This window comes from Eumetopias jubatus, unplaced genomic scaffold (genome assembly GCF_037043125.1).
Source record: "Eumetopias jubatus isolate StellerSeaLion01/CBP00866 unplaced genomic scaffold, mEumJub1_p1.0 scaffold_1, whole genome shotgun sequence".
Classification (NCBI taxonomy): domain Eukaryota; kingdom Metazoa; phylum Chordata; class Mammalia; order Carnivora; family Otariidae; genus Eumetopias; species Eumetopias jubatus.
The window spans coordinates 212650640-212674939 of NW_028274807.1; the positions used below are offsets into that span (position 1 = coordinate 212650640).

General features: G+C 55.1%; 1 protein-coding gene and 1 long non-coding RNA gene across 4 annotated transcripts; one reads left to right on the forward strand and one right to left on the reverse strand.

The window, feature by feature from the left end:
• Positions 1-59: 59 nt before the first annotated feature.
• LOC114200812 (uncharacterized) lies at positions 60-6472 on the forward strand. Of its 2 annotated transcripts, XR_015766616.1 has the most exons (3): positions 60-1818; positions 3328-3421; positions 5737-6472. It is a non-coding gene; the product is annotated as an uncharacterized LOC114200812 (long non-coding RNA). The 2 variants fall into 2 exon arrangements; XR_015766615.1 differs by lacking the exon at positions 60-1818 and having other exon boundaries at positions 3229-3421.
• Positions 2841-12664, reverse strand: FCER2 (Fc epsilon receptor II). 2 transcript variants are annotated; one of them, XM_028093116.2, is made up of 11 exons: positions 12540-12664; positions 10426-10541; positions 9285-9410; positions 8913-8966; positions 8295-8357; positions 8057-8119; positions 7896-7958; positions 7726-7815; positions 5060-5211; positions 4840-4946; positions 2841-4612 (listed from the first exon to the last, which is right to left on the reverse strand). In XM_028093116.2, exons 2-11 carry the CDS (start codon positions 10445-10447, stop codon positions 4474-4476), a joined length of 879 nt encoding a protein of 292 aa, XP_027948917.1. In that variant the 5' UTR covers positions 10448-10541; positions 12540-12664; the 3' UTR covers positions 2841-4473. The 2 variants fall into 2 exon arrangements, with proteins under 2 accessions (XP_027948917.1, XP_087873646.1); XM_088017520.1 differs by having other exon boundaries at positions 5060-5652.
• Between the last annotated feature and the right edge of the window lie 11636 nt (positions 12665-24300).

The following is a 24300-nucleotide window of genomic DNA, read 5'->3' on the forward strand; positions in this document are numbered from 1 at the left end:
GCCTCACAGATCCACCTGACACCTTGACCTAGGTGCCTGCCTCAGGCTGGTGAGGGAGGCCAAGACCCAAGCATGTTTATAATACGGGAGCGAGGTGGGGGTGGGCCAGGTTCCCCCACCCAGCCCGGGATTACAGTTGGGGCTGGGGGGAGGCCAGGGGCAGTGTGGGGGGCAGTCTGCAGAAGGAGTTGCGGTGTTAGCTGGAGGTGGGAGAATGCTGCTACTCTCTGGAATCACAATTGGAGGCCAGGGTGGAGAGCTGGGGTGGGGGTGGGGATCAGGCTAAGAGAGCCTCCTTTAGACGAGAGGCTGGCTTTTTTCTGTAAAGTCCCAGTTAGTGAGTAGTTCATGCCTAGCAGTCTCTGTCCAGCTACCCTGCGGTGTAGACAGCAGTAGGCCAAGGATTGGGTGTGGCTGGGTGCCTAGAAAGCAGGCAGAGTGTGGTGGCTGACCCCTGTGTTAGACCCTTGCTGCTCAAAGTGCATTCCACCACTGGCAGCATCTGCATCTCCTGGGAGCTGGTCAAAGTGTAGACCCTCAGGCCCATCTCATTCATGCCTGCCAACTGCGAGTCTGTATTTTAGCAAGACCCCCCGGGGGAGTCCTGTTTACCTTATTTTGAGAAGCAGTGCCCTAGGGCACAGAGTAGGTTGCAACTGGGGTGGCTGGACCCCACCCCCAGAGTTTCAGATTCTGCAGATCTGGGCCGCCTGAAGATTTGCATTTCTAACAAGTTCCCAGGAACTGCTTATGCTCCAGGGGCCACACTTGGAGAGAACTCTGCCTCCAAAGACCTGGGGAAATGGGTGGGCTCACTTCAGAATCATCTGGGTGCCTACAATATTTTGAAGGTAATATCGATGATCTATGAACATATTTATGTTCCTTGTTTATTATTTATTTTTTAAAAGATTTTATATTTATTACAGAGAGCGTGCGCATGAGCATGATTAGGGTCAGAGGGAGAGGGAGAGGCAGACTCCCCACTGAGCGGGGAGCCCAGCGCGGGGCTCGATCCCAGGACCAGAGATCATGACCTGAGCCAAAGGCACATCTTTAATTGACTGAGCCACCCAGGCACGCCTATTTTATTTTTTTTTAATTTTTATTAAGATTTATTTGAGAGCACGTGAGTGCACAAGCAGGGGGAGCAGCAGGCCGAGGGAGAAGCAGGCTCCCCACTGAGCAGGGAGCTCCATGCGGGGCTCGATCCCGGGACCCCAGGATCATGACCTGAGCAGAAGGCAGACGCTGAACTGACAGCCACCCAGGCGTTCCTTTATTTTATTTTTAAGTAATCACCCAACAGGGGGCTCAAACTCAACAACCCTGATCAGGATTAAGAGTTGGCATGCTCTACCGACCCAGCCAGCCAGGTGCTCTTGTGTGTTTCTTGTTTAAAAAGTAAAATCTGACGGTTAAGGCAGCCGCTCCTTTCCCTTTGGCCCACCACCCTCCCTGAGTTCCTGGTCACTCCTGCTCCCCAACGTAAATCCTGCCACATCTTTTTTTTTGGGGGGGGGATCTTGTTCAAATTTTCCTTCCTTCCCTTCTCCTCCCAGACTTGAATTTATTTTTTCTTTAAAAAAAAATTTTTTTTTAAAGATTTTGTTTATTTGACAGCGAGAGAGGGAACACAAGCAGGGGGAGCGGGAGAGGGAGAAGCAGGCTTCCCGCTGAGCAGGGAGCCCGATGCGGGGCTCCATCCCAGGACCCTGGGACCATGACCTGAGCCGAAGGCAGACGCTTAACGACTGAGCCACCCAGGCGCCCCCTCCCAGACTTGAATCTCAAGTCTGATGTGAAAGAGAACTTCAGGTGCCCTCGCCTGGGTCCCCTCACTGTTTACGGAGGGCTTAGGGGTAGGGTGGATGCAGCTTCTCAGTTGCTTTTTGGGATGCCTTGTGGAGGTCGGCATGAGGTGGGGAGAGCCCGGGTGCCAAGTCTGATCAGGGGGCGGTTCCAGTTATTCCAGCAAGGGGTGGGATAGGCTTCAGCACCCAGCAAAGGACATGAGCATCCACAGCATAGATGGAACTATTGAGCCCCTACCATGTGTAGCACCGGGGATGGTCTTGGGCAGGAAACAGCTGTTGGCTGGGGGGAGGGGAGGGGCCCCAAGGGAGCTGGGGGAGGGGGTGATCAGGGTGGCAGTCTGAATCGGGTGAGGGGGCAGTGTGTAGGAGGCCAACCAGGATTGGAGATTTGAAGTCCAGGAGGGCGGTCCTCGCAGGGCTGGAAGGTGCAGGATTGGAGGAGTGAGCCGGGGCATGCTGGGAAGCCAGGGAGAAGTGCAGGAGTCCGGGTTTAGCCTCCTGAGGTGCCCCCCTGGAGTCCCTGGAGAGTGGCTTCTAGGGCCTGCCGGGTGAGGGGCAGATTGCAGAAGCAAGGGGCAAGGGGCAGGAATGGGCCAGCCAGCTCTGTCCAGGGCCCCAGCAGTGAAGGATGCCAGAGAGGAAGAGAGGGGCTGCTCCCCTAGGGAGGGATGCTGGAGAGCTTGTAGGCTGGGAGAGGGCCCAGGGTCTGTCTCTCCCTGCTGAGGGTGCATAGGGACTTGTGGACAAGGGAGGTGTGAACAATCTGTAGGTTGGGGCGGGGGGGGGGGAGGTAAGAACACATTGGGCCGGTTTCCCATTGAAGTGGCTCTGACAGGATGCTTTGGGCTGCAGATACAGTCTCTACTGAAGCCCCAGATTCGGGGGCGGGGGGACGGGATGGGGGAGTGGAGTAAGGAAGAGGAACCCAGCACCAGCCCTTGGTGAACCAGGCAGGCTTGATGCCTCCCCTCATTTAATAGACCACGAAGCAGGTTCTGAGAGAAGAGGTCATTTGCCCATGGATACACATTCATTTTTCCACAGATATTTATTGAACACTTGCTATGGGTCAGGTGCTGGGTCACAGCTGAGAACAAAACAAAAGCTCCTGCTCTCCTGAAGGTCACATTCAAGCCGGGGGGGGGGGTGGGGGGAGATGAGAGCACACAGATCAGTGAATGACACATTTTCTTGGAAGGGGAAGACTTTGTGGTGAGAAAGTAGGGTGAGATAAAAGGGATCTGGAGTCAGGGGTGTCATTTTAAGTGGGAGGGAGGGGGAGCCCAGGATAGCCCTCACTGAGGAGCAAGGGGGGAGGGCATGTGCAAAGGCCCTGAGGCAGGGGTGAGCCTCCATGTGTAAGGGCCAGTGTGGAGGCTGGTGTGGGCGCTGGGGTTGGGGGAGGAGAGAGCGGAGGTGAAGCTGGGGAAACAAGGCAAGCTGCAGGGATTCTGCAATCACAAAGCACCCTGTAAGACTTTGGGTTTTGTTTTTTGTTTATTTTTCTCAGAGCCAGAAGGAAACTTCTGGAAGGTGTGGGACAGTGAAGAAGGAGATTGAAGCAAGCTAGGATGAGGGCTACACCAAAGCAGTTGCTGGAGGTGGTGAGCAGTGGGCAGATTCTGCACATGGATTTCCCTGAGGATTCGGGGGTGGGGGGCAGTGAGGGAAACAGGTGCTGAGTGTGACCCCAACGTTGGCCTGAGGGGCAGAGTGGGTAGGCAGTTACGCACTGGCCTGGAGTTCCAAGGGGGATCTGGAGGAGGCAGAAATCGGGTGAGCAGTGGGTAGACAACAGGTGACCTAGAGCTAGCTCTAGCCCTGGCCCTTCCTGGCCCCAGGACCCCTGGGTGCCCCTGGAGCGCCCTCCCCAGCCCCCTTGGCCCGGCCCCTGGCTCCCAGGTCCTGGGTGGTCCAGTGTGGGCCTCTCCTCATGGATTCCCCTCCAGGGGGCCTGAGAACCACGTGAGCAGACTGGTTGTTCCTTTTTTAGGCTAGGAATTGGGGGTGGGGTGGGCGGGCGAGGAGTTTAACGCGGTGTGTCCTGCCGTCCTGGCCTGCCCCCTCCTCAGCCTCTGGTGCAGGGACTGACCCCGACCAAGCCTGGGGCTGGTGCCACCTACACCCCCCGAAACCCGTGCCAGGACGGGGCCAGCACTTTGGACTGGGTGAGCAGGCCACCCTTGGGCCTGCCGGCATTTGCTGAGTGCCTTCTGTGTACCAGGCCCCAGGGGTGGGGTGGGGGTATGGTCTCCTCCTGACTCCAGCAGACGGTGGGTGGGCCTGACAGAGGAAGCACACCGGGGCCTGAGGCAGCCGCCACTGCTCCGAGGTGGTCCTCTGAGCACTCGAAGGCAGGGATGTGGGGACAGCCAGCTGGGCTGAGGAGGAAGGGACAGGCCCTCTGGGGAGTTGGCAGGAGCCTGGGGGTGGGTCAACAGCCCTTCTTCCGATTGGGCAGGAGAAAATGTGGCCGGGCCCTCAGCCACAAGTGGTTGAGGGTCCTCAGAGCCCAGCTGTGGGCCTGGCTGTTTCTGTGTCTGGGGCAGGGGAGCGACGCAGGGGTGCACCTGGCAGGTGGGCTGGGGACTGTCAGGGTCTGGGTCTCGGAGCACATCCCGGTGAACCCCAGGGGGCCGAGGTGGCGGGTGGGTGGTCAGCACGTGGCCAGCCGGTCACACACCCAGCCGTCCAGCCGGCTGCCGCAGAAGGCATCGTTCCACTCTCCGGAGCCCTGCATCATCACGCAGTCCTCGCCCTGGCCCCCGTTGTTGGGCTCCCCCGGCCGCCAGTTGCTGGAGCAGAAGGATCAGAGAATGGGTGAGGAGGAAGGAGCCCTACTGCCTTCAGCCTCGACACATCCGTCAGTCTGGGCCCTGCCCACCCCATCCCTGCAGCCCAGGAGTACCCTCCCCCCACATCCCCTCACCTCTACCTGGGTCTGCCCCCCAAGCCGGTCATTGCAGAGAGGCACCCCCTCTCTGAGTCGGGGCCTCGCCCCCGCCACATTCCCCCTCCTTACCTATAGTTCAGGGGGCCCTGGTCCATCCAGATAAACTCCCCCTCTCTGTCCAGGTCCCGGAGGCCAATCCAGGTGCCCTTCCTGTTGGCATGTCTGACCAGGAAGTCCTGGGGAGCAGGACAGAACTGGAAGGGCTGGGGAGTTGTGCCCGGGTCCCTCCCACCATGCAAGAGGTCGAGGTGGGGGTCCACACCCCCCTGCCCACTGAGCCCAGGCCCACCTGCTCCTCTTGGCTGTGGATGCTGACCAGCCGCCCTCGCAGTTTGCTGCAGGCAAACCGGGCCTGGATCCACCTCTTGGGGCCCTCACCGAAGTAGTAGCACTTCCTCTGGAAGTTGACCCACTTCTCGGGGCACATGTTACACAGGGAGCCTGGAGTGGAGGAGAGGCTCAGGGGGGCAGCTGTGGCGGGCACCGTGGTTGGCATCGTGGTGGATGCTGTGGCTGGCGCCGTGGTGGGCACCGTGGTGGATGCCGTGGCTGGCACTGTGGTGTATGCTGTGGCTGGCGCCATGGCGGGCGCCGTGGTTGACACCATGGTGGGCACCATGGTGGATGCTGTGGCTGGCACCGTGGTGGATGCCGTGGCTGGCACTGTGGTGTATGCTGTGGCTGGCACCGTGGCAGGCGCCATGGCTGACACCATGGCGGGTACCGTGGTGGATGCTGTGGCTGGCACCGTGGTGGATGCCGTGGCTGGCACTGTGGCTGGCGCTGTGGTGGACGCCGTGGCTGGTGCTGTGGTTGGCACCGTGGGTTCGATAGGCAGAGTGTGTGGCAGCATCTCTCCCGGAGTCACCCCTGGGGTCCGGGCTGAAAGCAGACCCACCCCAGAGCCTAACAAAGTCTTGCAGGCTGCGTTCTCTGGAGCTCTGACGCCAATGTGCTCCCCGGCAGGAGCAGCTCAACAGCCCACACCATTGCCACGAAGACCCCCACCAGAGCAGAGTGCCCACCATGGACACCCAACATCAAGGCCAGCAGCACCTCGGCCTCCGCCAGCACCATCCCCACAAAGAGACCCACAGTCAGCAGCGGACCAGTTACCACTGGCATCCACACGTCATCTGCTCCACGGCCAGTGGCACCTCAGCCACCAAGTGTAGTTTGTCAGCACCGCAAACACCTTCACGATCAGAAGCACCTCAACCGCCAACACCGTGGCAATGAACGCCAAGCCCTGCCACTGACACCTTCGTCACCACCATCATCACCAGAGGGACCCAGGATTGCCGGCAACCTCTCTCTGCTGCCACCACCACGGCCAACGCCACTGCCGACGTGGTGGGGCCAAGATTGCAGCATTGCTTCCCCCGTGTCTTGTCCCCACCATCGGCTCCGATAACAGCCCTGGTCACCCTTGCTACCAGCACCCCCCAAACCAGACTCTTGCTACGTTTGGGGAAACGGAGATGATTTTTGTCTAGTTGGAGGGATTGATCGGGAGAACTTATGGAGGGCTGGGTCCGCCTGGCCTCGACCTGGGGCCACCTTGGTCTCTGTCTCCTCTTGCGCCCACCCCGAGGAAGCTCTTAGGCATTGTCGCCACCACCCAGCACTCCCAGGTGTGAGGTTAAACCCACTGCTACTGGGTTGACTAGCTCTTGATTTAAAATAGATTTTCTTGGACTGATGTGCAGGGAAGGCTCCATAGCTTTCGGGGAAGTTTTTAAGGGGCCTGGGGTCCACAACCTCTGGGAGGAACAAAGCTGCATGTGTTTCTCACACGTGAACCAGTGACCCGTACGTGGCCCGTTGGTGCAGGGAGGGCGGGGCACGTTAAAACAGGAAGAGAGTATCTCTGGGCACTTGAAGATCATTTTGAAGGGTAGGGCGCCTGGGTGGCTCAGTCAGTTAAGCATCCGACTCTTGATTCCTGCTCAGGTCATGATCTCAGGGTCGTGAGATCGAGCCCCGCAGCAGGCTGTGTGCTCAGCACAGAGTCTGCTCGTCCCTCTCCCTCTGCTCCTCCCCCCCCGTTCAAGCTCTCGCTCTCGCTCTCTCTCTCTCAAATAAATAAAGACATAAAATCTTTGGTCGGGGGGAAGAAAACTTCGAGGAAAGTGCCCTGGCTGTGTGTTGCGTAGTCATCGAGAGACAGCCCTGCAGCTGGGCTCAGGCCCCAGGCCACCCCAGGGACTGGGTAGGAATTGGAAGGTCATCCATCAGAGCGAATGTGGTCCAGAGCCCTTCCCAGAGGGACCACAGCCGGGTTTCTTGTTGAGATTCCCACAGCCACACAGTGTCCCAGGGGACTGCACTCCTTCACACCAAGCACAGAGCCTTCCTCTTTTCTTTGCCATTTGGGGCAGCTGGGGCTTCCCAGGGGTGGAAAACCAAAAATCAAGGGTAGGGGTGAGGGTGGGGAGGACATCAGGGCAGGAACACCCAGGTTCCTATCCCAGGTTAAAGGCACACTGATCGAATGTCTGCCTTTCCTGCAGCCTGCTGCGCAGCCCCCCTGACCCTCATGACCACCAGCATCGCCCCCATCGCTGCAGAGGTGACCCCCTTTGTCCCCCCTGGCTGGGTCAGACAGTCTTCTGGGAGGGCCGTGGCTGAGGGCATCGTGCTGACGACTCTCTGCTGAGCCACAATGGGCAGAGGAGGGAGAGACAAAGAGAACCCAGAGATGGCAAACAATGCTTTTACCTGGAGGAAGAAAAAAGTGTTCGAGCGCCCCCCGCGCCCCCGCCCACCTGCTCGAGGTCCATAGAGGGAAGAAGCTGGACTCAGAAAGAAACTCTTGTGTGTCCCCCATGGACCCTGCCACACACATAAGCACACACCCATCCACGTTGTCACGTGCACACGTCTACCACACATTCAAATGCACATCACCACACACCTGTGTTGTCACACGCATGTCCTAACACACCAACTCACCGTTGGACGTGTGTAGCTCTATCCACAGCTTCACCACCTCCTCCTGGAGTCTTTCCAGTGAATGTAAGGCTGTGTGTCTCTCGTTCAAGCCTTGGGTGATCGGGTGGGGCATAGCGGTCAGAGACAAACTTACAGCACCCCCCACCCCCCCATCCCCTCCCAAGGCTCACTCAGGGACTTGAGGTTGCTCAGGTCCGAACGAAGTCCTTCCAGGCTCCTGGAGAGCTCAGAGTCTGATGGGGGTGGGCTGGTGTCAGGGTTGGGAGTCCCAGAGCCCCCAGCCACTGGTCCCTCCCAGCTCTAGAACTCCCCCCCCTTCCCAATTTCTCACCCTGAGCTTTCATTCTCTTCTGTTCAGCTTGAATTTCCTCCATGTTCTGTGACACCTGGGCAGCTGGTTGCAAGGGAGGAGACTCAGTGGTAAGCCAGTCCTCAGGGCCCTCCCCAGTCTCCCATCCCCCCCCGCCCCCCATGTCTTCAGGTCATTTTGTAGTGCACTGTGCCCACAAGTTAATCCAAGTTAACCCCAACCCCTCTCCTCCTCCTAGACCCGAGCTGACATCCCTCACCCTGGGCTTTCTGGGCCATCCGGTCCCCGTTGTGTCTTTCCAAGTCCTTGGCAACCCGAGAGACTGGTGCGGCAGGAGAGAAGATGTGTCTTCAGGAGCCAGGAAGGCAGGGTCCTGAATCGCTCCCCTCCCCCGCCCCAAGTGCCGGACCCCCTCACATGGTCACAGGGCCTGAAGCTTTTCATTTTTCATTTTTGGGGCAAGAGTACTCAGGAAAATGCAGGCCAGAATAGAATGAACACCTGTCCCTCCCCCCACCCAGAAGCAAACGTAAATGCAACAGGCATTTCTTGAAAGCTCACTGGACAAGGGTCTAAGTGCTTCATAGGCTTAGCTTGTTTCTGCCTTGATAGCCCTGAAATGATGCCCATTTTGCAGGTGAGGGAACTGAGGCCTGGAGCAATTACGCAGCATTCCATCAGGCACTTCTCAGTGCCCCCTCCCCTCCAAGAGTCTCTGGGTTTTCACCCCCAGGGGAGGGGGAAATGCAGGCTGACCCTCAGTTCCGGGGCCGGCGGGGGGAGGGGACACCGGAGCCCAGCCCTTCCCCACGTCCCACAGTGGTCAGTGGCAGAAGCAGGACAAGAGAGCCCCTCCCCTGCCTTGGCCCCTCCATACCGTTCCGGGCAGCGGTTACTTCTAGCTGTTTCAGGTTCTGCACAGTGTCCCAGTCTGGGGAGGAGAGAAGAGGAGGGGAGGAGATGGGTTTCCGGGTGCGCCCCCCCCACAACCCACCTGTCAGCTGGGGTTGGAGGCCTTGGGCATACTGTGCAGGAGGTGTGGAAAGGGCAGGAGACAGGGGTGCTGGACGAGGTGGGGAGCTCTCAAGGGTGGGCAGAAGGGGCTTGGGAGGGGGCTGGTGAGGACAAGGCGGGAGAGACGCTGGGGAAATGGGACTCCAAGGGGTGTGTTGGGCTCCCCGGGGTCGGAAAGTGGGCTTCTGGGAGGGAACACAAGAGGGAGACAGCATGGGGCCGAGGGTATCCTCACGCCAGAAGAGAAGCAGGGCCAGCAGCCCGGCCCACAGCAGGGTGGTCGCCAGCCCCACCAGCACCAGCTGCACCCCGTGCCCACAGCATCGCCGCCTTCTGGAAAACTTTGGGAACTCTGCTGGGTCTGGGGAGAGCACCGGAGGGGGAAAGAAGGTTGAGATCGGGCTTCAACTGCTGTCTCCCCATCACCCAGAGCCCCCAAGCCCTGGGAGCCTGTCCAGAGCCCACACTAAGGCAGTGGGTCTCAGAGGACCCCCAGCCTCCTCTGCATGCCTTCCCTGCCGTCTGTCATACCCACCACCGAGCACCCCATCCCCGGACTCTGTCCCTCTCTGCATCCGTGCCCCTCTGACTCTGTCCCTCCCGCCGTCCAGCCCCACGTCTGCCACTCCTTCTGCCTGCGCCCCGGTGGTCAGCAAGCCTGACTGGGGGCCAGGTCACTGTCCAGAAAGATGGGCCCAGGACCAGGAGCCGAGACCCTTCCTCCACGGCCCCTCATCAGATGGCCAGCCCCCACCCAGCTCTCACCGTGATCCTCTTCCCTTTTATGGGTTCAGTTACCCACTCACACGCCCACGCTCGATCTCCAGCCTCATGCCCAGAAAGCTGGGTCCTCCCTCCCCTGGGACCCCCAGCCCTCACCCTGGGCCTGGCCCAAACTCAGGACATCGGCTTTCAGTTCTTCCTCAATATCCGAGCTCTTCCCCAGCCTTTTCCCTGGATGTCAGAGCCCCCGGGGGCCTCACCCCAATCCCTGGGTCCCCCAAGACTCTACCTTGTGGCCCCACCATGGGTCCAGGCCCCCTCCCCTCATCCTGGCTGTGAGGATTCATCACGCCGAATTCCCCTTGTTCTGAGTCCCTGTTCTACTTGGCTTCTAATTCTATCTGGCTCCCAGCACCCCGGCTGGAGCGGGGGTTTTTTGTTGGAGGGCGTTGAGTCAGGGAAGGGAGGGTTCTGTGGCTTCCCTCTCCTGCCTGGCTCTGTTCCCAGAAGGCCTGTCGGGGCTCACCTCCCCCTGGCCTCTGGCTGGGCCTTCTTCCCAGAGAGAGACCCAGGAGCCCCTCTCCTCTCCTGGGTGAAAGGTAGGAGGTCAGGTGCTTGGTTTTGTCAGTGTCAGCTCCAGAGACTCCTCTCACCTGAGTACGAATGCTCTTCCATGGCAGTCTTGCTTGGATTCTCCCAGTGACAGGCTGCTCACCACCAGACAAAGCAGTCTACTTAACAGGTAATCGCTCCGGCCGGGATCTGGATTCTAATGAGCAGGAAGGGTAGATGTCAGGCTCCGGACAGCATGTGGGACCTGAGGAGCTCAGTGACCATTGGCTGATTTTGTTTAATCCATGTCCAGGAGTCAATGTTGCATTTAACTGGGAGATGCAGGTGGTATGGAGGGTCACAGGCCTGAGACCAGAGGTGGGCACCCCGGAGTCCAGCACATGCAAAGTACACAGCAAGTGCTTGATAAACGTGGCAAGAAAGTCATTCGTCCAACTTCCTCATCCATAAAATGCCTATGTTAATAATACCTACGCCTAAGGGCCGTGATGTGCTTCTCATGAATATGTAAAGTGCTCTGAACAAGGCCCGGCACATAGCACCACAAATAGAATCAGCTTGTTACTATTGCTGCCTGTGCAAACTTGGCCTGGGACTCCATCTTTCTGAGCCTCAGTTTCCTCTCTATAAAATGGGAATGATGATCGCACCCAACTCAGGAGATCGTGGTAGGATCAAATGAGATAATAATGTGTGTGAGGCTTTCAGCGAGGTGCCCCATGCACACAGTGGGTCCTCAGATCCTAAACACTTATGAGGCATCCACTGTGTGCCCGTTCCTGCTGGGAGGGGCAGAATCTCTGACACCAGACCTCAGTTTCCTCCTTTGCCAACGTGCCCAAAGCATCTTTAGAGTCTCTTGACTCTGGGGCGCCCGAATGGGTGTTCAACTCGCGGTTTCGGCTCAGGTCATGATCTCAGGCTTGTGAGATCGAGCCCCAAGTTGGGCTCCGGGCTCAGTGGGGAGTCTGCTTCAGAGTCTCTTCCTCTTCCTCAGCCCCTTCCCCAGCTTGTGTGCGCTGTCTCTCTCTCTCTCTCTCAAATAAATAAATAAATCTTTTGGGCACTTGGGTGGCTCAGTTGGTTAAGCGACTGCCTTCAGCTCAGGTCATGATCCTGGAGTTCCGGGATCGAGTCCCACATCAGGCTCCCTGCTCAGCAAGGAGCCTGCTTCTCCCTCTGACCCAACCCCCTCTCAGGTACTCTCTCTCATTCTCGCTCTCTCAAATAAATAAATAAATCTTTAAAAAAAATCTTTAAAAAGTCTCTTGACTTTAAAGACCGTGCCAAAGACTATGGGTTTGGGGGTCAGACAAGCCTCTTGTCTGAGGTTACAGGCTGTCTGTCTTGCTGTATGACTCTGGGCAAGTCACTTCCCCTCTCTGAGCATTGGAGAAGTGGAGACGTGTGGTGACCAGGCTCTGATTAATGGCGGCTCAAACTGGATCTTCCGCCGTCGTGGAAGAAGCCAGAGGTGTCACCATCCCGCCGCCCAACCTGCGTGAACCCACGCTGGACAGGCCTGGGGCTGAGTCCTGGCTTCTCCCTGAAGGCGCAGCCTAATTGGCTCATCTGTCAACCAGGGGTTTCGGTGTGCGAGGCCCTGGCACACAGTTGCTGCTCGGTTAACCTACTGGTGGGGCGCTGGGGAAACTGAGGCACCAAGAAAGTCATTTGTCCATGTCACACAGTGGTGGGACTGGGACTTGAACCCAGGACATGTGACGTTGGAACCTATTTGCTCAGCCATGGGGGTGGGGAGGGGGGACATGACCTCCTGGTAGGTGTCTGCTGGTAACCTGACACCAGGCCTGACGCCAGGCCCTCTATCTAACACCAGAGTTCCCAGCCCCTGCTTCCGGCCTTCCATGGCTCTCCACGGCCCCCTGCGGTCAACCCCCAGCACACCCCCCAGGCTCATCTGTTCTTTGCAATCATGCCAGGCGCTGACTTCTACTTCCCCAACCCAGGACCCTGCACCTCCAGTGATCCCGTCCATGCTGCCCACCACCCACCGCCCTTCCCTCATGCAGAACTCCCCTTGCGCATCCCTCAAGACTCAGCCTGGAGGTCACTTCTTACAGGGAACCTTTCCTGTCCACTTCCCAGGGCCAGCCCCACACGTGCACAGAGGGTCACTTATGTGCACACACACTCACACACACTCACACACTCATGCATGTCTTGCACTCACCTGAGTTGTGAGCGTGTCACTTTCCCGGCCTGTCGGGGTTGACTGGAGAGGCCTGTGGGGCCACAGGCCATGGTGAGCTTAACCTGGGAGAGAGAGTTTCTTCTGAAAGCACACCCACCCACAGCTTCTATTTTCACAGACCTAATTATGGGCTCACCACCTGGTTAACCACATCATACACATGGCCTCCCCTGGTGTTCCCCACAACCTGGTAAAGTCCATACTATTAATAGCTCTCTCCATCACTCAGGTGAGCCAACGCAGGTTCAGAGACGCTAACTCGCATTCCCAGAGTGCTGCAGGAGGTAACTGGTAGAGCTGGGACTGAACCCAAGTGACTAGAAAGATCCAGGAGGTCACATAACATCTTGGTCAAATAGTGACAGTTTCGTTACACGGTTGACTTTAGTAGCAGCAGAAACTGGGCTCAGTGCCCAATGTCCTAGGACAGCAATTTCATGTCCACAAACACTCTGCGAAGTAGATGCCTTTGTTCTTCATGCTGTCTTATTGGTGAAGGATGTGGGGCACAGAGAGGTTAGGTAACTTGCCCGAAGTCACACAGCTCATAAATGGCAAAACCAGGATTTGAACCCAGGCAGCATGGGTCCCAAGTCTGCAGCTCTAACCACCATGCACCTGGCCTTGTATTTATGGGGCCTCCTTCTTGACACCTCACACCCTGCTCTTCCTCCCGAAAATGTATCCTCTGATCCTTAACCATCTTCCCAGTCTTGTTTGGAGAACACCCCGTGCCCAGCCCCCACCCCTGGATGGGAAGACACCCGCCCGTGCCCCTGTCTCCCACTTCCCAGCCAGGACTGGGCTGGGGAGGGGCCTGGCTGAAATGTCTCCCTTGTCCGTCACACTGTTTTCAGCACCGAAGGGCAGCCCTCAGTACGTGTCTATTGACTGAATGACTGTTGGGTTGAGGCTGTGTATTCAGGGCCCCTGACTGTCCCTCTCAACCTCGATCTGGGCTAATCGTGGGGACTCAGACCCATTGCATGATTGGCCAACTGACAGAGGATTGTCATTTTATTTTTTTTTAAAGATTTTATTTATTTGTTTGACACACACACAGAGAGAGAGAGAGAGAGAGATCTCAAGCAGGGGGAGTGGGAGAGGGAGAAACAGGCTTCCGGCTGAGCAGACAGCCTGATTCGGGGCTCCATTCCAGGACCCCAGGATCATGACCTGAGCCAAAGGCAGACGCTTAACCACCCGAGCCACCCAGGCGCTCCAGGATGGTCATTTTAAGTAGGGAAGAGAGTTGTCAGGTGGGCACCAGAGAGAGAGGTCAGTGGGGGTAGACATAAGGCAGCAGGAGGCTTGGGTGGGGGGACCCTGGGTGTTGTCATGGGGACCAGGTAGGGGTGGGGACACTGGGGAGCTGTCACCTGGTCCAGGTGCCGGAGGAGGTGTGTCTGGGGCAGCGGCTGTGGGAATGAAGAGAAACAGGTTGTTCTGGGGAGAGACCGGTCTGGCAATGGGGGAGGTGGGCAGGGGGAGGTACGCAAAAGATGCTGTAAAAATTGGCTGGGTCTCAGCTGGATTCCCTGATGGACAATGGGGCTGTCCTAGTGATGAGGACACAGGAGGGAAGGAAGAGGAGAAAGTTTGGGAACACTCCCTGTTGGGTCACAGCAAAGAAACAGGATGGGGTAGCGGGTGATGAATGGAGAACGGGGTGGGGATGCCGTTTGGTGTTTCTGAGCTTCTGGGAGCTCTGCAGGCCCCATGCTCGGGCCCCTATCTGCACTGCTGCCCACTATCCCCACCGTGTCCTTCCGGGGGCACAGCAGCTCCTGTGATGCTGGGTCCCTGCCAAGACTCAGCTTAGACAAGAGGATGCTTTGGGGGTGAAATCTCCACTCCCCTACTTGGCGGGGCGGGGGGGGGGGGGCTGCAGCAACGCTGTCATGCGATTGATCCCTCCCTCTTCCTTTCTGTGGTATCAACCCACTGCTCTGTTCACTTTAAGGGAAAAACAGGAAACCGTGCGGATGTGGGCCCCGATCTGAGGGTGTCAGTTCTTCTTTCAGGTTTGGGATCCTTGAGCCTGGGGCAGCCCCCTTGCTCATCACAGACCTGGATCCAAAGGAACGAGTCAGGGGTCCGGCAACAACCATAAACGATCTCCAGGTGGGTTCCCACCCCAGCCCCAGCCCTGACCCTGCTCGACCCCGACTCACCCACAAGGATGTTCTGATCCCCAACGCCCCTCACCTGTGCTCTGTGCAGAGAGGAGCCTCATCCACCCCGCTAAACTTAGAACCTCAGCACCTGGGACAGGGCCCCGCGTCCAAAGCAAATGTGATGAAGAAACGTTTCCACCCTGACCCTGACCCCATCCTGGTGGCACAGCCCTGGGCTCACCCCACCTGATCAATCTCTCCTGGTGTTGCAAAAGGGAGAAAGGAAGGGGGGTGTCAATCCAGGAGGGCTTGCAGGAGGAGGTGCCTCTAAAACTGGGTTTCTCATTCTCAGCTCTGTTGGTATTGGGGCGGGATGAGTCCTTGCTGTGTGTGGGGGGGAGCTGTCCTGTACATTGCAGGATCTTTAGCAGCATCCCTGGCCTCCACCCACTAGCTGCCAATAGCTGTCCCCCTTCCACCTAGTCATGACAGCCAAAAATGTCTCCACCATCATTGAACACCTCCTGGGGGGGGTGCAGAATCACCCCCCAGTTGAGAACCACTGCTTTGAAGCATGATTTATAGACAAAGGCGAAGGTGTTGGCTTCAGGCTTCAACATGCTTTCCCTCTGTCTCCTTCTATCTCTCCATCTGCTGTGGACCGATGACCTCTTTTCCTCTTTGGTCTGCTCAACAACCATGACTTGAGCACCTACTGTGTGCCAGGTTCTGGGAACAAGATGAAGTCCCAGTTCTTGTGAGGGAGGTTTTGTTTTTTCATTGTGATAAAATATATATCATATAAAATTTACCATTTAGTCATTTCCAGCGGCAATAAGGACATCGTGCCACCACCCCCACCCTCCGTCTCCAGAACTTTCCATCTCCCCAAACAGAGACTGTCCCCACGAAGCACGGACTCCCTACCCCCTGCCCCAGCCCCGGCTCCCACCCTCTCCTCTCTGTCTCCGTGGGCGGGACTCCTCTGGGGACCTCCTGGGACTGGGGTCCTGCGGGATGTGTCCTTCTGGGTCTGGCTTATTTCATTTAGCATGATGTCCTCAAGGTTCATCCAGGATGCAGCGTAAAAACAAAGTTTAAAATTCACAAATCCGTGGGATAGTTTTAGGGGGTGGAAAGCAGGGTTCGGGTACCTGGGGAAGAGCTAGTTTAGACTGGAGGGTTCTGAACCCGGGGCGTGTGAGGTAACGTCTGAGCAGACCCCTCTGGGGCAGCTGGAGTTTCGTCCTCACTGTTTCAGCTGCCAGAGGTCCTCTCCTGGGGCTTTGCAACCTCAAAGCCTTGAGCTTCTGGTGCCCCGCACCCTCCCGACCTGGGGAAATCTACATGGTGCTCCTCTGGGGGCCCCAGGTCCCAGAGAGGGGCTGCCCTGCAGCCTCTCCTGACCTTGGCCACGTGGCTTTCCCAGTCCACTCTTTTTGGGTCTCAGCTTCCCCTCCAGAGGAGGGCACTGGACTTTGGACCTTGGAAGCCCCGTAGTCCTGATCCGCTCCTCCCTGACAGGCACGGAAGCCTCATAACCTCTTGGAGGACCCCGGTGCTCCCGCAAAGTGGGAATTCTGAAGAACCGGGGGTTGGGCCCAAGTGACAGCGTCTGTGACTCAGTAGAGTGAGGGATACGTGGGTGGGGAGGGCCCCCAACATGCAGCCACACAGATGCACACACACATGAGGTGATGTGACATCATCACCTGCAGAGACACACGCCGAGATTCACACAAACACAGCACACTCCAACCACAGAGGCAGACAACACCAAACCACCCACACACCCATCCACAAAGATAAAGACTACACAACACAACTGAACCACAAATCAACATCCACACGCACACAGATGCAACACAATAAAACTGCAGACACACAGAACACATACATACATAGATAAACAGAGATGCAGACAAGTACACAGGAAACACACGCCGGGACACACAAGCCACACACAGAATAAGGACACACAGATATGGACACCACACAGATCTGAGATAGACACACGCAATGTGCAGAGTCACACGGAACACAATCACACGTACAAACACACATAGAAACGCACAGAAACAAAACACCCAGACACACAGAGACACACACAGTCTCAAAGACACGCACAAAGGTCCTTGGCAGGCTGTTTCCGAAGGAGAGGCTGGTGGAAAAAAGTAGCTCTCCTCCACGAACAGCCCTCCTGTTTGCCTCTGCTCTCCTGCCCTGCCCATGCATGCCTCAGTTTCCCCTCAGGGACTTCTCTCTGCCTCTCCACAAGCCCTTGACTTCAATCACCTGCAATCCCTGCTGACTTCCCACATCTCTATCTTGAGCCCAGCCCCATCACCTGAGCTTCATCTGTTCATGTGTCTTTCATTTGCTCTCCCCACGGTCCTCTGCACCCCGCTTTCTGCAGCCCTGAGCTCTGACATTAAATGGGCAGGACCGGGGGGCGGGGGCGGGCCTTTCCTGGAGGGGCCAGAGGACTAGCCCGGGGCTCCCAGTCACATACGCTCCCTCACTCACACCCCTCCTGACTCCCCTTCCCGACCCCCACCCATGCAGCAAGTTTGTCAACAGGAAGAGGGAAGGCCAGTTTGAAATGGGAAGAGGCTGGTTCTGCATTTTCACCTTCCTGGAGCCTTGGCGTCTGCAAGCCAGCTGGTTTTGTTTCTGTGTGTTGTGGGGATGGAGGGAGTCGTTGGAGGGGGGCTCACGATGAGGGGGAACAGAAGCTGGCTTGTCCACATCCTTTCTTCAGAAGAGCCTCCCAGGCCCACTGCCCACACCTCCACACCACCCTCCAGATCCCAGCACACCCCCAAGGACCAGGGGGCTGAGCCAGCCCATCCCAGGAATCCTGAGAACATTCCAGGCCTGCACTGGGAGATTCGGGGATTTCTCTCTGACAATACCCACGGTTCTCTGAGGGGATAGGGGATTGTGTGGGGGACCAGGCCGGAGGATGGCTCCCAGCCCCTCGGAGATCCAGAAATTCTGACCCAGACTCCACCCTCAAGAACCCATGCTCTCACCTCCCTAGAGACCTAGGAATCCAGGCCCCAGGTCCCCAGCCCCTCAGAGACCCGGGCCCAGCCCTTAGAGACCCACGAATCCAGGTCCCCAGGCCCCTCCCTCAAAAACCCAGGACCCCAGCCCCAGAGAACGTTGGTCTAGATCTTGTGTTTTTTTCTACTCCATCGGGCAGGTCTGCGCGCAGGTGCTTCAGGTCGCCCGGCTCAGGAGGCGTGCTGCCCCCTGCTGGACACACCTGGTCACTGCCCCCCCGGGGCACCCCCGCCCACACAGAGTGGGTGGGAGAAGGAGAAGGCAGGCGGAGTTCCAGCTCCAGCCCCTTTCCCTGGGTGACTGTATCCTCTCGGGCCTTAGTTTCCCCATCTGTAAATTCTCCCACGTAGCTCCTCGTGTGCATAAAGCCTTCTGCCCGACGCCGAATGGAGGGAAGCCCACAGTGCACGGGAGCACGGGGAGCGCTATTTCCTGCCGGGTCTCTCCCGTCTTTCACCCCCACGCCTGGCCCCACAAGGGCTCTTGGAAGAAAACCCCAACTACCCGCAGCCAGCAAGGCCCTGTGTGGCTGGCGCCTCCCCCTCCCGCACTGTTCTCCTTTTGCTTGGCTCCAGCCATACCCTCGGGCTTTTCTGGGTTTGGAGCTCCGAGGCCCTTCTTTGTCTTCCAGGTATCTGCTCTCTGGCGGGAGTGACCTTGGCTAAGGTGGCCCCTAGCCCCTCAGTCACCCCTTTACCCGTCTCTACAACCTGCTTTCTGTGCGTGGACGCATCTGGTTTGCTGGACCATGAGCTCCAGGAGGGCTGGGGGTGGGGGTGGGGGTGGGGGGGCTGTGTCCCGGAGTCCCTGGTCTGTGCCCCTCCTGGGCACACAGTAATTTCTCCACAGGCATCAGGCCCTATGAGCTTCCTATGACCCCTGTGCAGAATTACCACACACTTGGAGGCTTTCCACAAAGTAAATGTCTTATCTTACAGATCTGGAGGTCAGAAGTCTGATAGGGTCTCCCTGGGCTAAAATTGAGGCATCCACCGGGCTGTGCTCCTAGAAACCCAAGGGGAGAATCTGTTTCCTTGATTTTTTTCAGCTTCTGCAGGTGCCCGCATTCCTTGGCTTGTGGCCCCTCCCCCCAGCTTTCAAGTCGGCAATGGAGCATCTTCTAGTCTCTCTCTGGCTCAGCTTCTGTTGTCTTATCTCCTTCTTGGACTCTGATCTTTCTGCCTGCCTCTTCTAAGGACCCTTGTGATGATGACATTGGGCCCACCTGGAAAATCTAGGATCACCTCCATCTCCAGATTCTTGATTTAATTAATCCCATCTGCGAAGTCCCTTTCCCCATATAAGGTTATATATTCACAGGTTCCTGGGATTGGGACGGGGACACCGTTTGGGAGCCATTATTCAGTTGACCCCAAACCCCTAAAATGCTGGTGTTATTATTATCCTGTTTGAGGGATGCAAAATCAAAGGTGCGAAGAAGCAAAATCATGTGCCCAGGTTTACGCAGTGAGGAAGTGGCAAACACAGGTTTTGGGTTTGGACTTTGGGCTTTCTGTTGGCATCTGCCAAATTAGCCCATTCGAGTCATCTGTGTCTGGATCTAGGGATAAGAGGGTGGGGGGGGCATTGAGGCAGATTGGGAAGGGGCTAGCAACAGCTTGAGGAAAGTGTGCCCTGTCCTACCTTGGGAGCCCTCCCAGGACACCTCAGCCAACCTGGTAAGAGGCCTTGGGATCTCAGGGGGTTTCCTGGGATCTGGGGGAGGGAGTTGGGAGTTTGGAAAGAACAAGCCATTCTGTCACAAGGCCATTTCCTTGGAAAGTGGGGTAATGGGTGGAGCTGGTCTGTCCAGGAAATCTGGCTGGGCTTCAAGGTCACCACTGACTTGCTGACTCAGCCCCAGAAAGTGGGGTCATGTGGTCACTCAGGGGGCTGTTGGTGGGTACACCCATTTGGAAAGGGTCAGAGGGTGTCAGAGGGGGTCCCTCCATCCCCCCCACGCCCTCCTTCCCAGCACAAGCCCCCTTGGCCTCTCCAAGGCAGACCCTCATTTCTCTCCCCCTCCTCCCCCCTCAGACTAGAAGTGCGGGGGATGGGGGATTGCTTTTCCAGAATGTTCTACCTCCAACCTCATCATGTGAGCATACCATCTTCTATCCCTCCTCATCACCCGCTCTTCTCCCCACCAGACTGTGAGCCCCAGAAAGGCACCAACCACAACCTGAACCCCAACATTTCATTATGACAATTTTCAAGCATATAGAAAAATTGAGTTTAAGAATGAAAAACCCATTCCTAGATTCTAGAATCAGTATATTACAATCAATTCATCCATCCACGCTTTAAAGATTTTATTTATTTATTTGAGAGAGAGAGAATGAGAGATAGAGGGCATGAGAGGGAAGAAGGTCAGAGGGAGAAGCAGACTCCCTGCTGAGCAGGGAGTCCGATGTGGGACTCGATCCCGGGACCCCAGGATCATGACCTGAGCCAAAGGCAGTCGCTTAACCAACTGAGCCACTCAGGCGCCCCTCCATCCACACTTTAATCCATCTTACATTTTTATGCATTTCAAAGTAAGTTGCAGACATTAGTTCATTTTCCCCTAATACTCCAGCCCAGAAAACATGAACTAGAGTCCAAAATTTTTTGCCACTCTCCTTACTTTTTTTCCTTTTGAGTAAAATAGAATAAAATGTGCAAATCCCAAGTGTGTTCTCTTTGAGCTTTGACAAATGCATTCTCCTGTGTAACCCAAATCTCTATCAAGATACCAGAACATATCCATCCCTCCAGAAAGTTCTTTCATGGCTCTTCCCAGGCAACCCCTGCCTCTGCTCCCAGGCAATCATTGTTCCCACATTTTTTCTACCCTAGAGTAGTTTTGCCTGTGATAGAATTTCATATACATGGGCTCATAAAGTCTGTTGCGAATGGCTGCAGTTCTCCAGATTCTTCTGTGTCAGAGACACTGACCTCTTGTTCTTCATTGACATTCCAGTGCCTGGAGTATAATAAATGCTGAGAAATGTTTGTGGATGGGAAAATAATTGCATTGAATGAATGAATGAATGAATGAATGAATGAATGATTAATGAATGAATGAAAGAAATTGCTCGTCGCTCACAAGAGACTTGATATGACTCCTTCTCTTCAGCTTCTCTTACCAACCTCCTCCTTGTCTCGGTTCAGGGGCTGTTATTCCAAATAGCAGAGACCCCCCCCGACCTCCAGCTTCCCAGCACCCCAAGTCTTATCTTCCCATGAGAACATGTATTATCAGACACGTGTTACCACCAGCTTCCTACTTTCCCCCCTTTATCTGTTTCAACTTCCAGCATCATTTCCTCCCCTCTTGCTCTTCTCTAGATAAGCTCTTCCACCTGGCTCTAGAACTGCTGAAGTCTTTCCTGGGTCAAAAATACCCTCCCCAGGCAGCAGGAGCCCCAAGACATTGCTGAGTATTGAGGCACAAAAGGGTGGAACCACTTTGGGAAACTGGCAGTTTCTTAGGTAAACATTCACCTACTATCTGATCCACTCCTACATATTTCCCCATGAGAAGTGACAATTTAAATTCGTAAAAAGCCCTGTAGAAGAGTATTTGTGGCAGCTTAATTCTTAGTAATTAACATTGGAAAGAGCGCAAATGCCCGTCAACAGGTGGATGGATACACAAATTGTGGTCCAGCAACACAATGGAAGACAAGACAGAAATGGAAAGGAACAGACTGGTTGCACACAACAGCATGGGTACATGCCTAGAGAAAAAAGCCAGGCACAAAAGACCACATACTGTGTGGGGGCACCCGGGTGGCTCAGTTGGTTAAGCGTCTGCTTTCAGCTCAAGTCATGATCCCAGGGTCCTGGGATTGAGCCCCATTTGTGCTCCCTGCTCAGTGGGGAGTCTGCTTCTCCCCCCCCCGCTTCACCTCCCCACTCTCTCTCTCGCTCACTCTATCTCAAATGAATAAATAAAAAATCTCAAAAAAAAAAAAAAACTACATACTGTAGGATTCCATTCAGATGACATCCAGAAAAAGCAAGTCTAGTGAATAGTGATGGAAAACAGAGCAGTAGTGGCCTGGGGTAGGTGGTGGGGAAGGAATTTAAGGGGGCAGTGGAAATGTTCTATATCCGCAATGTAGAGGTGAACCACACGGCTGCATACATTTCTGAAAACTCATGGAATTGTAAGCTGGAAATGGGTGCATTACATTTTTAAAATGTTAACCATGGTATAAAATGTACTTAACGTAAAAATTTACATCTTAGCTATTTCTCAGTGTCTGGTTCAGTAGCGTTAAGCGTATTCATGGGGTTGTGCAACCCATCTCTAGAATATTTTCATCTTGTAAAACTGAAACTCTATCCTCATTAAACAAACAACTGCTCATTTCTCCCTCCCACAAGGTTCTGGCCATCACCATTACTTTTTGTTTCTATGAGTTGGACTACTCTAGATACCTCACGTGGGCGAAATAATCCAGTATTTGTCCTTTTGTGACTGGTTTATGTCACTGAGCATAATGTCTTCTGGGTCCATCCACACTGTAGCAGGTGTCAGAACGTCCTTCCTTTTTCAGGCTGAATCAATAGTCCATCGTACGCATGGACCCCATTCTGTTTATCTATTCATCTGCCATTGGACACTTGGGTTGGGGTGGGATTGCTGGATCACATGGTAATTCTGTTCCGAATTTTTTAAGGACCCGCCATACTGTTTCCCATAGCAGCTGCACCATTACACATTCTCACCAGCAGTACGTGAGGGTTCCAGTTTTTCCACTGCTTGGCAACACCTGTTATTTTGTTATTGTTGTTTCTGATAGACATCATCCTAATGGGTGTGATAAACCGGTGCATTTTATTGTATGTATTGTATATAATGTATATTGCATATAAATTATACCCCAATACATTATATATAATCCATCTTGTATATTGTATATAAATTATACCTGAATAAAGTTGATTTTTAAAATGATCTCTCTCTCTTTTTTTTTAAACATCTTATTTATTTATTTGACAGAGAGAGGGACAGCGAGAGCAGGAACACAAGCAGGGGGAGTGGGAGAGGGAGAAGCAGGCTTCCTGCTGAGCAGGGACCCGATGAGGGACTCGATCCCAGGCCCCGGGACCATGACCCGAGCCAAAGGCAGACGCTTAACGACTGAGCCACCCAGGTGCCCCTGATCTCTCTTTTTTCAAAGGTTTATTTAAGAGAGGGAGTGAGCGAGGGAGAGAGGGAACATGAGCTGGGGGTGGGGGGGAGGAGCAGAGGGAGAAGCAGACTCCCCACTGAGCAGGGAGCCCCAAGCAGGACTTGATCCCAGGACTCCAGGATCGTGACCTGAGCTGAAGGCAGATCTTTAACCGACTGAGCCACCCAGGCACCCCTAAAATGATCTCTTAAACAAAGAATTATACCTGGAGCCCGTGCAAACCAGGACTGCTCGAGACTCACGGAGACATATGGGCACCCTAGTTGAGGTAAGCGACACGTGTGTATTATCAGCCGACAGGAGGTTACGGTTGGATCTCAAGCGGTGGCTGCCATGTTATGGGTGTTAAAAGTTTATTACTGCAGTTTCCAGTGGCTTGTGTTGAGTTGAGATACTTCTATGCGGGCATATAGGCACCAACAGACATGGGAAGGTAAGTGACAGGATTATCACAGACAGCTGCTATGTCGTAGGTGGTTACTGCTGCCTTGTGGGTGAGCTCCAGGGAAGCTCCTACATTAGTCCCTGGTGGCGGTGGCAATAAATGACCTCAAACTTGGTGGCTTAAAACAGCACAAATTTGTTATCTCACAGTTCTGGAAGTCAGATGCCTGACACCAGGCTCTCTGGGCAAAGCCAAGGAGTCAGCAGAGAGGCATTGTTCTTGAGACTTTAGGGGAGAATTGTTTGTTTGTCCTTTTTGGGGGTTGGGGAGGTTAAGACACTACTTTTTTAAGAGCAGTTTTAGCTTCACAGCAAAATTGGGCAGAAGATACAGAGATTTCCCATATAGCACCCGCCTGCCCCATTATCAACATCTTTGTTACAATTGATGAACTTAACATTCACATGTCATTACCAGCCAGAGTCCATAGCTTACATTAGGGTTTTTTTTTTTTTTAAGATTTTATTTATTTTTTTTGAGACCCCTGTGATTACGTTGAGCCCACCTGGATAGCCCAGGATAATCTCCTCACCTCAAGGCCCTTACTTTAATCACATTTGCAAAGTCCCTATTGCTGTGTAAGGTGACATATTCATAGGCTCAGGAGATTAGGACATGGACATCTTTGGGGGACCGTTATTCTGCCTACAACAGGCCTGTTGTGGTGTTCTTGGCAATTGCTGTTGTGTCCCAGGCACATTACAGGTATATTTCAGATCTATTATGGGGTGCTCTCTGGGGTCTCCAGGAAAGGAGGTCTGTCTTTAAGACTGCTGACCCGGCCCAGCCACTCTCTTGGGGGAAACATCACAGAACTTCTCCATATTCAGGCCCCTGCCTGTACCAGCTTTGGAATACAGTCTTTCTGGCAAGACCAATTTTCCAGGAAAACAAAAGTCAACTGAAGGTCAAAGTCTGTTCTG